Source organism: Xenopus laevis, chromosome 5L, assembly GCF_017654675.1.
Source record: "Xenopus laevis strain J_2021 chromosome 5L, Xenopus_laevis_v10.1, whole genome shotgun sequence".
In the NCBI taxonomy this organism is placed as follows: domain Eukaryota; kingdom Metazoa; phylum Chordata; class Amphibia; order Anura; family Pipidae; genus Xenopus; species Xenopus laevis.
The window spans coordinates 163,007,676-163,028,580 of NC_054379.1; the positions used below are offsets into that span (position 1 = coordinate 163,007,676).

General features: G+C 42.1%; 1 protein-coding gene across 5 annotated transcripts in view; it reads right to left on the bottom strand.

The window, feature by feature from the left end:
• Positions 1-3,059: 3,059 nt before the first annotated feature.
• msra.1.L (methionine sulfoxide reductase A, gene 1 L homeolog) overlaps positions 3,060-20,905 on the bottom strand; it is a 183,210-nt gene continuing 165,364 nt past the window's right edge. For 4 of the 5 annotated variants that reach the window (XM_041562079.1, XM_041562078.1, XM_041562080.1 and 1 more), the window contains one exon: positions 3,060-3,902. In XM_041562079.1, coding sequence (XP_041418013.1) covers positions 3,741-3,902 — 162 coding nt within the window. In that variant the 3' untranslated portion in view covers positions 3,060-3,740. 5 annotated transcript variants of the gene reach the window in all.

The following is a 20,905-nucleotide window of genomic DNA, read 5'->3' on the forward strand; positions in this document are numbered from 1 at the left end:
CTTAAACTCAGCTCAGCAACAACTTTATGAATGCTGAATGTGGGTTCAGGATCTGCAGGGTCAGACTGTACCAGAGAATATCCAGGTGGGCCCAGATGCTAGTGTTGTGCGAATTACTGGAGACCACTTGGGATAAAAGACAATAACATAACAAAGAGATCACGAGTTTTTTATAGACTTGGGTGAGAGAACATAGAGATGTTGCTCCACAGCACAGGAAAAACATAGAACTGCTCTTTCAGCCAAGCAGGTGGCTCTGCCCTGAAGGCCAGGGTACTAGTGACCAAGACTTGAGAACAGAATCCATCCAAGTCAGGGGGGCTCCTGGGGGAATCTACATACAGCGAATTTTATTCTCTATCACTAGTGGGCCAAGACTAGGAGAATTGCCATCAGCCCACTAGGGGCATATCTGTTGTATAAAAATGAAACTATATGAATTGCCCCAGATCAAGATCCAGTTGATGCAGAGACCAGAAACCCTCCCTCGCTCTGATGGGTTTTATGGCTCTTTAAACAAACAGCAAGTCCCTTAAAGTAAGTGAATTTCAGGCAAGCCACTGAAATATGTATGAGTACAAGAAATGTGCATTTCCTACACCTGCGTCGCAGGAAAATCCCCATCATTCCGGCAAATCTGTCACAGGACATTGATTGTTTTTCCCGATAAGTAAAGTGAAATTTGTCACTTGCTCCTTGTTGGACCATCTGATGTCCCCCAGCTCATCCCACGAAGCACCCAGGTCTCCTCAATGTCAAAATAGCTCATAGGGCCGGATTCGCTGTTTCTAGGCAAAAAAAAAAATAGAGAAATAGGTTTTCCAATAGTGGGTGTTGCTATGCTGAGTGGTGCCTAGTAACACATACACAATCAGAGGAGAATGTTTGCCCCACCATTATCTGCTTTCTGCCACTATCAGTTCCTTTGGATGGGATGGAGGGGGATATTCTGGGACAATTTGCTATTGGCTTTAATTTTTTATTATTTGTGTTTTTTGAGTTATTTAGCTTTTTATTCAGCAGCTCTCCAGTTTGCAATTTCAGCCATTTGGTTGCTAGGGTCCTAATTCCCCTAGTAACCATGCATTAAATTTGAATAAGAGACTGGAATATGAATAGGAGAGGCCTGAATAGAAAGATGAGGAATAAAAAGCAATAAAACTAAATGCAAAAGCAGAAGAACATCAGAGCAGCCTCTTTCTTTCTCCTGACAACTTCCTTGACTACTTGCTGGTCAGACTGGTGGGAAAATGACCAGCAGGTGGCGCTGTTGTAACACAATTCATTCATATTCACATGTATCTCTTAATATCTTGGAATCAAAACAAAATAAATAATGAATGTACATTGCAAAAAGGCTTAGAATAGTCCCCTCATCAATTTTACATTCACTTATTTAAATGAATGTTTAGTATGATGTAGAGAGGGTTTTTCATTTTTTATTATTTGTGGGTTTCAGCTTTTTATTCAGCAGCAATTTTACCAATCTGGTTGCTATGGTCCAAATTCCCCTAGCAACCATGCACTGATTTAAATACAAGACTGGAATATGAATAGGAGAGGCCTGAATAGAAAGATGAGGAATAAAAAGCAGCGCTAACAATTCATTTGTAACTGTAGAGAGTAAGGGGTCAGTGACCTCCATTTGAAAGCTGGAAAGAGTCAGAAGAAGGCAAATAATTCAGAAACTATAAAAAACCCCGGCCAATTGAAAAGTTGCTTAGTATCAGCCATTTTACAACATACTAATAGTTAATGTAAAGGTTTGCTCCTCACATTGGCAGATTTGTAAGGCAAATACAGGTTTAATATCAGGGTCTTTTTCGGAACTCACAGCATCATAAAAACAAGTTAAAAAGTGGGGGGGGGGGGCTGCTTGTTGGATTTAAGTAATTTTCTTCCCCCCCCCAGTTTCCTACATGCTGGCACTGGAGCTTCTCGATTCTTGAACCCAGTCTTAAACCCAACTGCTCCATTTTTAATGCACAAATGTCCCGCTTGCAATTCTCAGTTCTACATTGTGGCTTTTCCCTTAATAAATATATTTCATGAGTCGTGCCCTGCAGTGCACAGGATACTAAAGTATTTCTAGGGAGGGAATTAGCCAGGTGCTGGTGTGGGACACAGAAACTGAGACTGTTCCTCCCAGGACACGACGTCCTACTGAATGTGCTCGGGTCAGGAATAGGCGCCATGAAATATTAAGCAGGGGGCGCTGGTGTAGCAACTGCGCAATGAGGTTGTTGTAACCGAGTCTCAGCTGAACGGAGGAAAGGAGATTTCACCATCAGCATTGCAAGGGGGTCTGTACTATGAGGGCAGTCATGTTATGTAATTCCTTACCTAGAAAGGACAAAAGCCATGATTTATTAAGCAGTAATTGGTAAAAGAAAAGATTTTTATTCTATTGTCCACCCCCCACCAACCATTTGTATAGAATTCCTCAGTAACCCCCACGTACAGGTCTCTTTTTTTAACCTTAAAGGGACACTGTCATGGGGAAAAAAATCTTTTTCAAAATGAATCAGTTAATAGTGCTGCTCCAGCAGAATTCTGCACTGAAATCCATTTCTCAAAAGAGCAAACAGAACAATGGGAAGGTAACCAGATAACAGCTCCCTAACACAAGATAACAGCTGCCTGGTAGATCTAAGAACAACACTCAATAGTAAAATCCAGGTCCCACTGAGACACATTCAGTTACATTGAGAAGGAAAAACAGCAGCCTGCCAGAAAGCATTTCTCTCCTAAAGTGCAGGCACAAGTCACATGACCAGGGGCAGCTGGGAAATTGACAATATGTCTAGCCCCATATCAGATTTCAAAATTGAATATAAAAAAAAATCTGTTTGCTCTTTTGAGGAATGGATTTCAGTGCAGAATTCTGCTGGAGCAGCACTATTAACGGATTCATTTTGAATTTTTTTTTTTCCCCATGACAGTATCCCTTTAATGTCTGTGTAGCAAATTCAAAACTCTCCTGGGTTCATTCGGCTGCTTCCCGTCCCTGTAAATCCCGTGTCAACTGATAATGTCATTGGTCCAAAAACAGACTTACAGAAGAGGGAAGGATAGTTTTATTGGTACATTGTTATTCTATGAAACAATCGAGGTGCTTTTACCCAAAATTCCAGATCTCACAACAATGATTTGCCACCAAATCGACTGAACCTATCTCTAGATATTTAAAAGAGGAAAAAAGACTAAAGATCAAATATAACTTGTTTTATTGAGCCGCGTTTACTGTGTATTATACTGTACTAATGACTGTAAGCTGCCATATTGGTTTGCTCTGCTGAGGCCAACTGCATAGAATTCAGCAGAACAGCTCCACCTTATGACCACTAGGTGGAGATGGTGATGTTTTACTGATGCCTCAAATTAGCAGCTTCCATTCCAGTGCATTCTGACAAATGCAAGAAATAAACACTAAATACATGAGTGATGTCACAAGTGGCATTTTATTTTGCCTTTTTCCCTAGGACAACTGCAGATAAAAATCATGATTGACGTCACATTGTAACCAAAGGCAACAGCTATGAGAAAGGCACACGGGTTCCATTAACGTTGGTAAAAAGCAGACAGAGTCCTGAAGAAAATAATGCCACTTGTGACATCACATTAAACATGCCATATTTGGCTATTAGCTTGGGAACATGGAAGACCTATTGACCATAGTGGAGGTAGATAGACATTTGTCACGTGACTAAGGGTGCCCTAATGCCATATACAGACAGCTGCTATTTGAGGCCGATAGGGCAGGTAACTCCAGTGCCCCCCATTCCGCAGTAGCCGTTTGGGATCTTGCTCAGGTACTGCTGGTGATAATCCTCAGCGTAGTAGAAGTTCTTTGCTTCACTGATTTCCGTGGTGATTTGTCCATAGCCGTGGGCACTCAGCTCCTGTGAGGAAGAAGGGAGAGAGTCATAAGGGCAAATTTTCAGTGACAAATGAGTATACGGGCTGCAAGTCAGCCTTCCAGGGCTATTGCTAAACTACCCAGAAAAAACCTGCTCAAGTTGGATAACATACATTCATGTAGGATTACTTTGCCTTTATTTCTTTCTCTTTTTTTTTTTTACCCCCATCTTAGAGGTCAATTCCATATCAGTTCTCATTAATAGATGATGCACGTTAGTAGAGCAGTCATTCCTCTGCTAGGGTTATTGTTCTGCCTAACTTGTAATACTCATATAAAGTGCTACTATTGTCACCTTGGCCTCCTGTCCTACAGTAGCCCTTCCGTCTTGGTTGGATAAGAGTATTGACCAGTGTATGACTGCCTTACGTGGAGTCTTGTATACAGCCTGAATGACTGGAAGTGAAAAGGAACTACTGTTGTTACCTTGGCCTACTGTCTCCATCTTGCCCTACTGTCTTCATCTAGGTCTACTGTCTCCATCTTGGTCTACTGTCTCCAGTTACAAAATTGGGGGGTTGTGGAAGCACTCCTAAGGCTAAATCAAAGTATATTTAAGTATAATGGAAGTGCTACTTACAATGCACTTCCCTGGGCCCCTGTCTCATAAGTAATTCAATATAAATGCAAGTGCATGTGTTTACAAAAACAGGGGTTTTTTAGTTACAAAGTTATGATCATAAAGTTGAAAAGCCACCATACCACGTCAAGGTAAACCCCATATGGCGGTCCCTAACTTGTTTATTCTCAGGTCATAATATAAAAAGACAATTCTCTGCATAATGATGATTTATGATCATAACTTTGTAACAAAAAACCCCCTGTCTTTGTAAACACATGCACTTGCATTTATACTGAATTGCTTATGAGACAGGGGCCCAGGGAAGTGCATTGTAAGTAGCACTTCCATTATACTTAAATATACTTTGATTTAGCCTTAGGAGTGCTTCCACAACCCCCCAATTTTGTACTGTCTCCAGTTGCCATTTTGTTCTACTATCTCCATCTTGTCCTACAGTTTCCATTGTGTTCTACTGGAACCATCTTGTCCTACAGTTTTCAATGTGTTCTACTGGAACCATCTTGTCCTACATTTTCCATTGTGTTCTACTGGAACCATCTTGCCCTGCAGTTGCCATTTTGTTCTACTGGAACCATCTTGTCCTACAGTTTCCATTGTGTTCTACTGGAACCATCTTGTCCTACAGTTTCCATTGTGTTCTACTGGAACCATCTTGTCCTACAGTTGCTACTTTATTCTATTGGAACCATATTGTCCTACAGTTTCCGTTGTGTTCTACTGGAACCATCTTGCCCTAAAGTTGCCATTTTCTTCTACTGGAACCATCTTGTCCTACAGTTTCCATTGTGTTCTACTGGAACCATCTTGTCCTACAGTTTCCATTGTGTTCTACTGGAACCATCTTGTCCTACAGTTTCCATTGTGTTCTACTGGAACTATCTTGCCCTACAGTTGCCATTTTGTTCCACTGGTACCATCTTGTCCTACTGTTGGACTGTATTATACTGGGACCATGTTGTCCTACAGTTTCCGTTGTGTTCTACTGGAACAAAATGGTAACTATAAGACAAAATGGTTCCATTAGAACAAAATGGAAACTGTAGGAGAAGATTATTTCAGCAGAAAAAAGTGGCAACAGTAGGACATGATCAATCCAGTAGAGCAAAATGGCAACCAAGGGACAAGATGGTTCCAGTAGAACAAAATGAAAACCGTAGGAAAAGATGGCTCCAGTAGAACAAAATGGAAGGTAAAAACAGTACTTCCGCTTAACTACAGTGTATGGCCACCTTAAGTGGAGTGCTGTAGATACCAGAGAGTATCAGCCAGTGTACGAGACAACTTGATTTGTCAGAGCAGCCCTGTGAGGATCTACATTTCCGGATGGTGGGACAGAATGGTGGAAATTTACCAAACCTGGGCATGTATACCTTCAGTGTCCCTACGTCTATTCCCCTAAAGCCAGCCCTACAGTCTACACACATACGAAGCCCGCGTGGCCCATAAGTGCTGATAAATTCTCAGGGCCGGATTAATAAAGTCAGCATGATGGGTGTGATAGACAAACAGACATCTGCCGACCAACCTGCGCTCTATTCTATTTACCCACCGACGACACCGACCCAAAGTGAAACAAACATCTTGCGGTTCAGCAAACAGGTTTATGGCCAGAACATCGGCGCGCACCATAAATCCAGGTGTACGGGGGTGACTCTGCCAGCTGTTGGGTTGGCACGGGGAGAGAACACACACACAGAGGCGCCAGAGACAGCTGTGAATACTTTATTTATTTCTTTTTTTAATTGGCAACCTTGAATTATTCAGCTGGAATGCACATATGGCGCTGGAACGGTTCCAAGAAGGGAATATTTGTCATCCTGCACGAGCTCCAGCTTCTCAGCTTTCAATTCTCAGCCTGAAAAAACATATATTAGGGACAAACTGATGGAGAGTGAAGGCATCAACATGTTTAACTCCTTCCTTGATGCCCTTGGAAACAGGTGCAAGTAGAGTCTAAATCTGGCAAATAGGCTGTTCCAGATCATCTCAGCAGATTATTGGCCCATGTGTGGGACCTTTCTGTCTGATATCTGCTTGCCAAGGACCCCATCACCCATCAGTCTTCCCACGGCTCCACATTGGCCTGCATTATGATCTGATTGTTGGCCAGTGAGACAGATGATCAGATCCAGTACCGAAGTGCTCATATAGGTCAAAGATCTGATACCCAACATATAATGGGTGGTAGAGTAAAAATTCAGTAGTACAGTGCTCCTTTGTTAGTGTTTTAGCAGCTGTCGCCCCCAACCCCTGCACAACTTTGTTCCTTTTTAGGGTCAGGCCACACTGGGCGTTTTGGGGGGATTTGGTTGCCTGGCAACTAATCGCCTCGTTTTTGTGCCGACCAATCTCCCCAAACGCCTTCCCTCACTCTGCGCCGGCTAAAATGAAAAAACTCCGGCGCTAATCACACGCGGCGTTTTGTTTTCCAAAAAATCCTACCCTCATCCCGCAGGTTACCCACAAATAAAATGGGTACCCTGCGGGATGAGGGTAGGATTTTCGTGTGCGGGAATAGATGTGCGTCTGCAATGTTACAATACTTATTTCTGTCCCGCCCACTTTTGATGATGTCATTTCCGGTTTGCAGCAACACCACTTCCTGTTTAATGTTAGTCTGCAGGTTGCGGGTAAGGGAGTTGCGGGTCAGGGTCGGGTAGTGGATCAAAGCGAGTTGGGATTCGGGTCGCGGGCTGCGGGTCTTATAAATTGGTTCCGCGCTGGACTGTAATAGGATGACCTTGCTATGTACTGAGCTAAAGTGACAGAGTGGGGACAGCAGATACAGTAGAGTAATATGATGATGGTGGGGCAAGATGATGTACCAGGTAACTGGTTGAACTATAACTACCACCGACTGACAGTTTAAGACTGGACATTGTAGTTCGGCAACATCTTTGGTGCCCTGTACTTAGACCCAATGAGAAGAGCCTGTTCCTCGCTGAACATGTTGTATTCAGCCCTAAATGTAACTGCCCCTCGCTGTCCCAGGTACAAATCCTGATCCGTTGACTTCACTTGGAAAGACAGAGCCACCGACTATATAAACAATATAAACACTTCTCTCCAGCTGACGCACATTCCACAGATAGAAAGAGATGAACAGATTTGAAGACAGATGGTACTGAGGAGATCTCTGCCCCTCTCTCTGTTCTGCCGCAATTGCAGGAGTCGCTGTAGCCTCAGATGAACCTGCAGTCGCTTGTTTCTACACAGTGTCCCAATCAGTCAGGAACCACAATCAATAATAATCCTTATAAAGAATAGAAACTGAGGAGACTGTAAGGGTCAGGCCACACTGGGCGTTTTGGGAAAGTTTGGTCGCCTGGCGACTAATCGCCTAGTTTGTTGAAACTTCGGGCGACTTTGGAAAACAAAACGCCGCGTGTGATTAGCGCCGGAGTTTTTTCATTTTAGCCGGCGCAGAGTGAGGGAAGGCGTTTGGGGAGATTGGTCGGCACAAAAACGAGGCGATTAGTTGCCAGGCAACCAAATCCCCCCAAAACGCCCAGTGTGGCCTGACCCTAAAAAGGAACAAAGTTGTGCAGGGGTTGGGGGCGACAGCTGCTAAAACACTAACAAAGGAGCACTGTACTACTGAAAATGTAAATAGCTTTCTTTATTCAGATATCCATATCATTTACAGTAGGGGGTACATTATCCCTTATAATACATGAGTGATACTCAGAGTTCCCTGTATAACTCAGCCTGCAGCCTTGTGCCTTTATATGGTCACAGAACAACCCCTCAGTGACTTCTAATATCCTTATCATTTACAGTAGGGGGTACATTATCCCTTATAATACATGAGTGATACTCTGAGTTCCCTGTATAACTCAGCCTGCAGCCTTGTGCCTTTATATGGTCACAGAACAACCCCTCAGTGACTTCTAATATCCTTATCATTTACAGTAGGGGGTAGATTATCCCTTATAACACATGAGTGATACTCAGAGTTCCCTGTATAACTCAGCCTGCAGCCTTGTGTCTTTATATGGTCACAGAACAACCCCTCAGTGACTTCTAATATCCTTATCATTTACAGTAGGGGGTAGATTATCCCTTATAACACATGAGTGATACTCAGAGTTCCCTGTATAACTCAGCCTGCAGCCTTGTGCCTTTATATGGTCACAGAACAACCCCTCAGTGACTTCTAATATCCTTATCATTTACAGTAGGGGGTACATTATCCCTTATAATACATGAGTGATACTCAGAGTTCCCTGTATAACTCAGCCTGCAGCCTTGTGCCTTTATATGGTCACAGAACAACCCCTCAGTGACTTCTAATATCCTTATCATTTACAGTAGGGGGTACATTATCCCTTATAATACATGAGTGATACTCTGAGTTCCCTGTATAACTCAGCCTGCAGCCTTGTGCCTTTATATGGTCACAGAACAACCCCTCAGTGACTTCTAATATCCTTATCATTTACAGTAGGGGGTAGATTATCCCTTATAACACATGAGTGATACTCAGAGTTCCCTGTATAACTCAGCCTGCAGCCTTGTGCCTTTATATGGTCACAGAACAACCCCTCAGTGACTTCTAATATCCTTATCATTTACAGTAGGGGGTACATTATCACTTATAATACACAAGTCATACTCAGAGTTCCCTGTATAACTCAGCCTGCAGCCTTGTGCCTTTATATGTTATCATTTACAGTAGGGGACAATATTCTGTATAATAAAGTATAAGTATATCCTTTCCAGTGATACTGTAGATATGAAGATTCAGTTAGGGAGCTCTCGCTGTCTCACCCTTATTTCGTATTCAATTCAGCATTTCCCTAAGAATAAAAGAGTCTGTATAAACCTATATTTCCCAGTTGCCCATCTGATAGGCCCTGGTGCCAGATTGGGAACGACGCTGACTTGGCACCACGTTGGGAGCCAGATGTCATATTTATGGGATTGTGTTGGCTCAGTGATTTCTTCAAATGAACAGCAAAATAATAAAGCGCAGGGAGAGAACAGAACTGTCTTTTCTTAAAGGCACAGAGTACGTTGAAGGTTCCCTTTTTAAAAAAGAAACCAAAACATTCTTAATACATGTTTTCTGTTCTGCTATTGAGTGGCCTGTTACTGAATACATACACTTTGCGTAAAATGACATATATTAAAACTGCTTGTATTGTATTGATTCTTGCTTGTTTAAATGAGGTAGTCACACCTTCACCTTTGCTATTAAAAGGGTGGTTCACCTTTTTTTTATAGTTTTTTAATTATTTTCCTTCTTATTCTTCCGACTCTTTCCAGCTTTCAAATGTGGGTCACTGACCCCATCTAAAACAAATACTCTGTAAGGCTACAAATGTATTGTTATCGCTACTTTTTGTTACTCATCTTTAAATTCAGGTCTCTCTTATTCATATTCTAGTCTATTATTGCATTAGTGCATGGTTGCTAGGGTAATTTGGACCCTAGCAACCAGATGGCTGAAATTGCAAACTGAAGAGCTGCTGAATAAAACTCAAAAATCACAAATAATAAAAAATGAAAACCAATTGCAAATTGTCTCAGAATTTCACTCTCTACATCATACTAAGAGTTAATTTAAAAGAGAACAACCCCTTTAATTTTGAGCTTTTTGTGTTCTAGGGCCACACTAACTAAAAGACAAAGCTGCAGTGAGAGTTCAGCTATTTTTATTCTCATCTTGTCATGTGACTGCCAATCATAAAAAAAAAATGCATGCACTTTCCCTTTAATCCTAACTCTCTGGACCGGACTAGTTAAAGAAGGAAGTGGATTTCGGGTGCTGTAGATTATGGCAGTTGCGCTACACAAGATCATTGGGCGCTACAGGCATCAGACTGGGCCCCATTATGAATCATTTGAGTTTCTTTTGATCGATGAGATAAAACACAGGGGGTGATTGTGCTCAGTTTTGGCCGCAGAGGAGAGGAATGTGAGGGCTGTGCTTGTAACCAATAGAAACAGGGCTACCCAGTTACTTAAAGGGGTTGTTCACCTTTCAAACACTTTTTTCAATTCAGTTGTTTTTTGATTTTTCCCCAGAAATAAAGACTTAGTTACTTTCCATAATTTATTTTTTACCGTTTTTCCAAAATCTAAGGTTAAAGTTGAATGTTGGTGTCTCTGGTGAGTCTGACAGCTCAGTAATTCAGGTGCAGGTTCTGTTACAATTTTACAACATTTAGTTGATCCATTTCTCAGCAGCATCTCTGGAATATTAGTAACTATTGTATCAAGTCTAACAGCTGCCTGTAATGAAACTCAGGGATTCTGCTCAGCAGGGACAAAGATAAGAAATGGATTAACTAAATGTATCAATTTAGAACAGTTTACAGGGTCGGCGACCCCCCCTCCCAGAGCTGCTTTAGAAGGTGAAAAATGACACTTTACACTTTAATATTAGAAAAACGCATAGAAAATAGAAAGTCATTGGAAAATGTCTTTATTTCTGGCGATCTGTCAGATAACTAGTTGTTTGAAGATGAACCATCCCTTTAAAGGTTTGGCCTATAGTTGTTGTTGAACTTGCAGCATTCCAACAAGCTGGGCAGGACTGAGGTTAAGTATTGCTGAAGCCATCTGGTCCTACTGCAACCATCTTTCCCTACAACTGCCATCTTTCCAAAATGTCACCCTACTGTCTCTATCTTGCCCTATTGTTGCTTTCTTACTATCACAACTTGTCCTACTGTTGGCATCAGGTTCTACTGCAGAACCTTGCCCTACTGTTACTGTCACGCCCTACTGTCACCATACTCCATCTTGCCCCATTGTTGCCTTTTTTCCTCTAATATGTCAATGTTGCCTTACTGTCACCCAGCTGTCCCCATCTTGTCTTTCTTTTGGCATCTCGCCCTATCGTTGTTGACTTGCTGTCATCTTGGCATCTCCCATTGCTGCCCAAACCCTGATAATGTCACATTGCTAGAAAAAGAGCCTGGCCATCTACATAGATAGGCTTGATGTTCTGATGCAAATCAGACACAACTGCACTAAAAGGTGGGATGTTGTCATTGGCACAAGATTCATAAAGGAGGAACCTTAGAGCTCCCACCACTTTATCTCCAGGGTTCCCCTGCATCAATATTCAGACTTTGGGCAATTGGAAAAGGAGGCAAGACTGATGCTAGTCCTGTAAATTTTACTGCTTCCCTGTACATTGCACCTTTATATTTTGTTGTTTTCGGCTTCTGAATAGACAACTAATAGAGAAAGAAAAACACTTGCACAAAAACACTTGCTGAAATCCTGAATAGAAAATGCCACGGGTTCTCTTCCATATTGTGTTTCAGGACAATGAGCCTGCGATTACAGGTTGGAGAGCGAGAGCCGAAACCATTCCTTTACTCTCTTGCCGACAAAAGCAAATAAATGCGTTAAGTCTAAAAGAAAAGTTTTACATCCATTATTGTGTCTGACTGGGGAGTCATAGGGGCAAATTCACTATGCGTCGAAGCGCCCAACGCTAGCGTCAATTCGCTAGCTTTGGGCATTTTCGTTACTTCGCAAATTCACTAACGGACACTGGCGTAACTTCGCACCCTTACGCCTGGCGAATTTGTGCAACGGATGTAACTACGCAAATTCACTAACGCGCGCATTGTTTTGAACGCTACCATTTACGCTAGACTTCCTTCGCCACCTCAGACCAGGCGAAGCGCAATAGCGCAGATAGGGATTTCTTCAAAAAAAGTTAAAATGTTTTCTAAGTCCCAAAAAACGCTGGCGTTTTTTCTATATTATGGGTGATAGGCTGAAAAAGATCAAAAATTTTTTTGGGGCCCCCCTCCTTCCCCCCTACATTTCCTGACTCATGGCAACTTAACTATACAGTGGGCACATGTGTAGGGCAAAATAAACATTTTATTTGATGTTTTGAAGGTTTCCCAGGCATTTGTAGTGCTGCTACATATACCTCCATTGAAATTTGAATTTGGCGCCGTATGCAAATTAACCATCGCTAGCGTAACTTCGCTTCGCTTAGCGAATCAACGCTAGCGCAAGTTCGCAACCTTACGCTACCCCTGAGCGCAACTTCGGATTTTAGTGAATTTGCGAAGCGCTGGCGAAACTACAAATCTTAGTGAATGTCCCACATAGAGCTTAGGATGCACTCTCCAAATGATCATTCTATCCTATCATTCTATCTCCACACCTTTCATTTCCTCTCTCTTGTTCTGTTTCTATTTTCCTCTTCTCTCTCTTATTCTCTCACATCTTTTGTCTTTTTTCTACTCTTTCTCCCCCCCCCCCTTTTTTGTTGTCTTCTCTCCCACTTTTCTGTTTTTCGCCTTATCTTACATGGGGAGGGGGAATGGCCACTGTCCATGCATGGCAGAAACAAGTTTTTACTCATTGAAAGTGAAGATATCTGCCAAGGACTGTTTAACCCACGTCCTGCTTAGGTTTCAGGCTCATTGCTGTATAGAATCCTACAAAATCCTACTCTAAGCTGAAGCTTTGGCCTCCACCTTTAAGAAACAAGACTAAGTTCTGCATGAGGCCTTTAAGGCTCTTGACTTGTATCCTCTTATATTTCCCTTTTGTTGATTTCAGGATTTATTAAAGCAGCCGGCACAGTTTAGGTCATGACACCCTTCTGGCTAAATTTGATTTTGTCAAATAAACTACTCGCCAAGTATCTGATACAACCACATGAGATATCAATTCTTGTAAGTGCCCCAGTGCAACAAACTATACAAGAAATCTGAGACCTTTTAGTCCTTTGCTGGTCAACCAGTAAATATACTTGAAACTATAATAAAAAATGTTTAGAGTTTAAAAGAGTTTTTAGTTTGGGAAATTTGGGAATCCCAAGCCCATTCTGCAACTGATGCTTTTATCTTTACCAAGTCAATTCTAGGTGTTTTATTGTTCCATATAAATGAGATCAATGACTTCTCCTGCTTTATTTGGAGCCCAGAGCATTGATAACAATAACTAACAAGTTTGATCAATGGGTCCAGCAAGGTAATCTAGAGGGTTCTCAGCAAAGAAAAACATTTTGTCTCCACTGCAGTCCCAAATGATAGTCCCTGACCGTGAGAGGAGTCTCTTACCAATATGGGCAGGGGGTTCAATCGCCAGGTCAAACAAGGTTGGGAAGAGGGGACAACTCAGTCTTGTGCAAAGGTGCATTTATAGAAGAGCTTGATCCATGATACAATCCTCTGGTCTGTTCTTGGACCTCCCATAGGTAATTCCACTCAATGGAATCAAAGCCCTTAGTCAAGAAAGATCACTAATCTTAAGTCAATTTCTTGATGAGAAAGATTGTTAAACATGTGTGCGGAGGTTGATATTGGAAGACCTTCATGGCATAAGCCAGATTGGTAGGGGTGGCCAGTCTGTGTTTAGGAGTAAAAAGGGCCAAGATAAAGTATAGAAGGTTGAGTCTTCCCCTGGCTTATGTACAACCACTATGTACTGGTTAGAACATTTCTAGCAATTTTGGGTAGATGTTCAGAAGGGCTTTGATGGTGAGCAATCTAGACTTGGAATGGCCATTTTGAATTCCTGTTTGGTAATTGGGAGTATCAAGATAGTCCTGATTGCATGGATAATGGAGGGAAAGGGGACAGAGTTTAAAAAAGTCTATCAAGTGTCAACTAGTACTGTGCTTTATTAGCAAGAATGGAAGGAACGACAGTTGAGGGGGATTGGGTACGTGTCATATACATTCGAAATATACAGTTTTTCTCCCCTTCAGATCAGATATACGTTAAAGGGGTGGTTCACCTTGAAGTTAATTGTTATGTTAAAGAGTGACCAATTCTGAGCAACTTTTCAATAGGTCTTCATTATTTATTTTTTTATAGTTTTTGAATTATTTGCCTTCTTCTTTCCAGCTTTCAAATGGTGGGGTCACTGACCCCATCTAAAGAATGAATACTCTGTAAGGCTACAATTGTATCATTATTGCTACTTTTTATAACTCACTTTTCTATTCAGGCCTCTCCTGTTCATATTCCAGTCTCTTATTCACATCAATGTATGGTTACTAATGTAATTTGGAGCATAACAACCATATGGCTGAAACTGCAAACTGGAGAGCTGCTGAAATAAAAGCTAAATAGCTAAAAACCACAAATAATACAAAATGAAAACCAAATTGCAAATTATATCAGAACATCACTCTCTACGTCATACTCAAAGTTAAGACAAAGATGAACAACCCTTAGGGAAACTAAAGTCTAAAATAGAATAATACTAAATATGCTGTATTTTGTATACTAAACATAAACATGAACTTACTGTACCACAAGTCTAATCAAACACATGATTTATGCTTTCAAAGTTGGCCACAGGGGGTCACCATCTTGTAACTTTGTTCTACATCTTTGCAAGACTAAGACTGTGCACATGCTCAGTGTGGTCTGGGCTGCTTAGGGATCGTCATAAATTATCAAAACAGCACAAGTCAAATAATATCTGCCAGAAGCCGATACAGCAAGACTGATTAATAATCAGAATATACAGACTGTACTGGGGCCTGTGTTGTCATGTGATCTAATGTGGATTTTATAGTTTTTGTATTGTTTAATACAAACTTTCTCCAACTCTGCAGAACCAGTGGCTGCAGCAAAATAATCCTCCAAATAGAATCCCAGTTTATCTGTTTAAATCTGGCTCCATGATCTTTGTCACTACAGCTGGAGTTGGAAACAGTAAAGGGGATGTAAAGGCAAAAATAAAATCCAATACAAGTCTCTGACTGCTCTACAGGGAAACAAACAAAGCTGCTTGAGTTCTGGGAAGTAAGGTGCCCTGCTGTTTGAAAGTATGATTGTTTCCCTGCAGAGCAGTTAGGGACCATCTCAAGTTTCCTATCCACAGCAGTCAGAGCAAGTAAAACAAAGGAGCAATTTCAATGCATAAAGTCAGGTTTCTTATAAAAACGGTACACTTTTTTTAATTGAAGTATATTGGAGAAAGGTTTCTTTTTCATTAAAGAACTTTACATCCCCTTTAAGATGGATATATGGCATTTCTGGTCAAGGCTGTTAAGATTCTTCTAAGATTAACAAGAGCTTCAGGGATCTTCATGTAGGTATTGCCCGTGTGTCTATGTATATGGTTCCATTTCTGCCTTCTGGTACCTTAATCTGCCTCTAGCTGGTGCCAGGGACTCTCTACTGACTGCCTTAGAGACATCCAGGTGAGATGGGGGCAGCGTTGGTGTTTAGCACCCAGTATTCTTTGTATTACTGTTCATTTCAAGTGGCCATTGTGTCCTTTGTGGACTTAGTCTCCAGACTCTATCTAGGCTCTGGAGGTATAATTATTATTATTAACATGTATTTTGAAAGCGCCAACATATTGCACAGAGAGAAGGTACCACCGTAGTGAGAGACAGAGCAATATGCATGTGTGTGATCACTATTTGTATATTAATGATACACTTTCTGTAGAGTAGGACTATTTTTTGGGTTACATCTGATTAAAGGGCTCCCTCCATACAGTTTAGGTTACACAGGATCAGCTGATGCCTCCCGACGATAAGGAATTAGCATAAAAAAGATATTTGGTTTGAGAATGAAATGAGAGGATTATCAGCGTATCACCTGCGCCGGATTGGAAGGCTGAGACAAATGGAATTGATGTGACACAATGAAGCAGATGTTCTGAACTCTAATAACGTGAGATGACAGCGCGTGAGATCCCCGACTGCTTGATAAAGAAAGAAATATCCACGCCGTCCTTCTGTGATAATAATAATCATAATGGGAAATGATTGAAGTAAGATCCAGAAAGTATCTCCTTTCCTCCAGTCTCAACCTATGTCCTCTTGTTGCCAGCTCATTTTTAGAATGGCTAATTCCAAGCAACTTTTCAATTGGTCTTCATTATTTATTTTTTATAGTTTTTGCATTATTTGCCTTCTTCTTATGACTCTTTACGGCTTTCAGATGGGGGTCACTGACCCCATCTAAAAACAAATACTCTGTAAGGCTACACATTTAGGGGGTTATTTACTAAACTCAGAATGCCAAAAACCCAACAAATTTGTGTTTTTAGTGTAAAAAAAAAATACACAAATATTTTTGGATTTAATATACCCCGAGGATGGAAAAAGTCAGAATCGGAAAATCCAGCATCTCAGACCTGCAGAGGTTGCATATAAGTCAATGGGAGTAGTCCCAAAGATATTTAGATCTGTTCTGGGTTTCGTGCAATCATCCGAAGATTTTGTGAAAAAAACGTACGATTCGGTTTTTTTTTCACAACATTTTTGGGAAAGTGTATTGAGTTGTTTTCAGAAAATATTGAGTAATTAGGACTTTGATAAATGGGCCTCATTGTTATTGCTACATCTTATTACTCGTCTTTCTAATCAGGGCCTCTTATATTCATATTCCAGTCTCTCATTCAAATAGGTGCATGGTTTCTAGGGGAATATAAACCCTAGCAACCAGATAGTTGAAATTACAAACTGGATAGCTGCTGAATAAAAAGCTAAATAACTCAAAAACCATAAATAATAAAGAAATGGAAACCAATTGCAAATTGTCTCAGAATATCCCTCTCTACATCATACTAACAGTTCATTAAAAGGTGAACAACCCCTTTAAGAAACCCACCAAAGTGTCATAAAACATATTATTGAGCTATATCATGATTTACAGGTGAGCTTTTCATTGAGAACCCAGTCTCTAATAAAATAGCAATAAATTAACAATGGTTTTGTAGCTGTGGGGGAAACAGCTTTGAGCGGGTGCCGTCTGTGAGCCGAATATATTGCTCAAGGATTTGCTCCCCCCTGTCCCTGGCCAGCTGCCATTGGCTGATAAGTGTTGGCATGGGCAGCCTTTGCCTGGAGGCCCTTCTGTTTCATGCAACTAAGTAAGAGCATGAGAGAACAGGGGCCCTCTTAAAATTCCAAACCATACAGCAACCCCCCCCCCGCACGGAATGTTTCGGAATATAGTACTGTTGACTGGCTAAGGATCCGGAGAACTTCCCAAGGCTCATGAGTCATCTAGAAAGATGTGCATCCAAGATGAGTCTAAGGTTGACATTGAAGGACAATTTTTAGAATGAAATAACGTCTGTAGTCATTTTATTTTGTCACTTGTACTTATATCAGTTCAAGCTGGGCAGTTTAAGTGCTCAATTTTAGTTGCCCTTTAAATTTTATTTTTTAAATAATGAAAGGGTAACCACAGAACCCAACGTCTCACCTTCTGCAATAGAACACAGTTCATTTAACTCCATGACCCCAGCCTCCAATTCTGCAATCAACAAGACAGTCAAAACAGATGACTTCTCCCCCCCCCCAGCCAAGTGGTAGCGCCCGCTTAAACAGTTTCCAATCTGCCCGGCTGGCAACAAGGTTTTCTTTCAGCCCTGCCAACAAATAACTAAAGATACAAATGAAAGAACGCAAGAGATGGCAATGAGATTACAGCAAATGCCGCCAACTAAGAGGTTATCCCTTCATCTGGCCCAGGCAGAACAATTACAAGAGTTCTTAAGCGCAAGCCTGGTACTCGCGCCTGGTCGCCAAGTTTCGAAAGCCCAGAATTTAAGGGGATAACGGCCAAGCTGTGTTATTAAAATAAATCAACTTCTTAAACTGGGATGAGATAAAGAGATTTGTCCTGAAAACAGAAACATTTCCCACGTGTGAAGATCTCAAAGCAGCCAACATTATACAACTGCCAGCAATGTAATGCCCAGTGGCAGCCATATATGTCTTCTATCTGCTCTAAATAGCACCCACCTCCTCTGAAATCCAGCCTTTGCTTGGGTCGGTGTATTGGTACTGTCATCCCTAAATTGGAAAGACTGGGAAGTGTTGATGACCAACTAGTAGATACTGATCTGATGTTGGTTTCCAGACCCTGGTGCTGATGACCAACTAGTAGATGCTGTTCTGAAGTTGGTTTCCAGACCCCGATGCTGATGACCAACTAGTAGATGCTGATCTGATCTTGGTTTCCAGACCCCAGTGCTGATGACCAACTAGTAGATGCCATTCTGATGTTGGTTTCCAGACCCTGGTGCTGATGACCAACTAGTAGATGCTGTTTTGATGTTGGTTTCCAGACCTAGGTGCTGATCACCAACTAGTAGATGCTGATCTGATGTTGGTTTCCAGACCCTGGTGCTGATGACCAACTAGTAGATGCTGTTCTGATGTTGGTTTCCAGACCTAGGTGCTGATCACCAACTAGTAGATGCTGTTCTGATGTTGGTTTCCAGACCCCGGTGCTGATGACCAACTAGTAGATGCTGATCTGATGTTGGTTTCCAGACCCCGAAGCTGATGACAAACTAGTAGATGCTGTTCTGATATTGGTTTCCAGACCCTGGTGATGATGACCTACTAGTAGATGCTGATCTGATGTTGGCTTCCAGACGCTGATGACCAACTAGTAGATGCTGTTCTGAGGTTTGTTTTCAGACCCCGGTGCTGATGACCAACTAGTAGATGCTGATCTGATGTTGGTTTTCAGACCCCAGTGCTGATGACCAACTAGTAGATGCTGATCTGATGTAGGTTTCCAGACCCCGGTGCTGATGACCAACTAGTAGATGCTGATCTGATGTTGGTTTCCAGACCCCGGTGCTGATGACCAACTAGTAGATGCTGATCTGATCTTGGTTTCCAGACCCCGGTGCTGATGACCAACTAGTAGATGCTGATCTGATGTAGGTTTCCAGACCCCAGTGCTGATGACCAACTAGTAGATGCTGATCTGATGTTGGTTTCCAGACCCCGGTGCTGATGACCAACTAGTAGATGCTGATCTGATCTTGGTTTCCAGACCCCGGTGCCGATGACCAATTAGTAGATGCTGATCTGATGTTGGTTTCCAGACCCCGGTGCTGATGACCAACTAGTAGATGCTGATCTGATGTTGGTTTCCAGACCCCAGTGCTGATGACCAACTAGTAGATGCTGATCTGATGTTGGTTTCCAGACCCCGGTGCTGATGACCAACTAGTAGATGCTGATCTGATGTTGGTTTCCAGACCCCGGTGCTGATGACCAATTAGTAGATGCTGATCTGATGTTGGTTTTCAGACCCCGGTGCTGATGACCAACTAGTAAATGCTGGTCTGATCTTGGTTTCCAGACCCCAGTGCTGATGACCAACTAGTAGATGCTGATCTGATCTTGGTTTCCAGAGGGCATGCTACAAGGGATCACCACCAGCGAACCAGGGACCAAAAGTTATGAAGAAGGACAATGACGAGTCATTTATAAAGTGAAAAAGGAAATGAAACAAATTGCCATGTTTTTTTGCAAACTGGCACTCTGCCCTGAACTTGGCACCAGGGGTGCAGTTCTTTGCACTCAAGAATGGAGCACTTGGACTTTTGCCCTCCCTATGAATGGTCTGCAATGAGAGCCATCCTGAGGGAAGCTGCTACAGTAGGCACTTTCATCTCACCCCCTAAGTTGTATGTTATTCAGACACAAGTTATGGAGAACCACCAGGAGCAGGGACTGAGGAGTCTTTACTGCCTGCCCCAGTGCAGTGCTTTGCTCTTGTGCCGGATTAGTTCGAGTTGGAGGACTGAATGTGGAGCAACATAGACTCTACATAGAATTTCAAACTATATATTAAGTGCTTGCGTGGATTCCCCCACTAAAAATATATAGGCAGGCTAACTGGTATCTGGCTCCTGATTAAAATGCCTGTTCTCCCTTTAGTTCCTCCATGCTCTGCAGAATGTCAGCACTACATCGATACAAGATTAGGACAATCATAGAATCAAACAAGCTGAGGCACATCAGCAAAATAAATTCAGACGGTTCCCAGTCCCAGAAGCACTTGGTGCAGTGTTTAGCATTTGCTCCTGTGCTAGTAATTTATGGTCGGTGAGTTGGTCGGCACGACTGCTGCGCCAGCATTTCATCTGCACTTTCCAACCCGGGCACGTTTGGTATTTGTCTAATCTCTGGTCGGCTTTCAGTACAGGACATAAAGCAGTAGATGCCTATAGATAATTGATATTCTGGAAGCTTCGTCTTAAGATGAAACAATGTAAATTGTCATGTGGGCGGCAGATGGCTGGCAGTTTACTCTTTGGCAAACCAACTGGCAGGGTATGTTAGTGAGTGGCGGCAGCAGGTAGCGCAGCTCAATTTAAAACGGCCACAGATGCTGGAAAAGGAGCGGGGGAGGGGCACAAGCTGGTCAGGAAATTAGGAAGAGTAGAGAGAGCTCGCAGAATAGAAACAACAGAGAATGATGGTAATTAGGAGAAAGTTTTCTGATTCAGCTGCACAGAGAGGGAGGGATGGAGCTTCTAACCATTTCAGCACCACTGCAAACAGACAGCACCCTAATGTCTACCGCTAAACCGAATTACAGCGGGACTGCATTGGGTGTAGGTTGGACAGACAACCCTCACTGATATCCCTGTACCCTAATATCTACAGCTAAACTGGGCTACAGCAG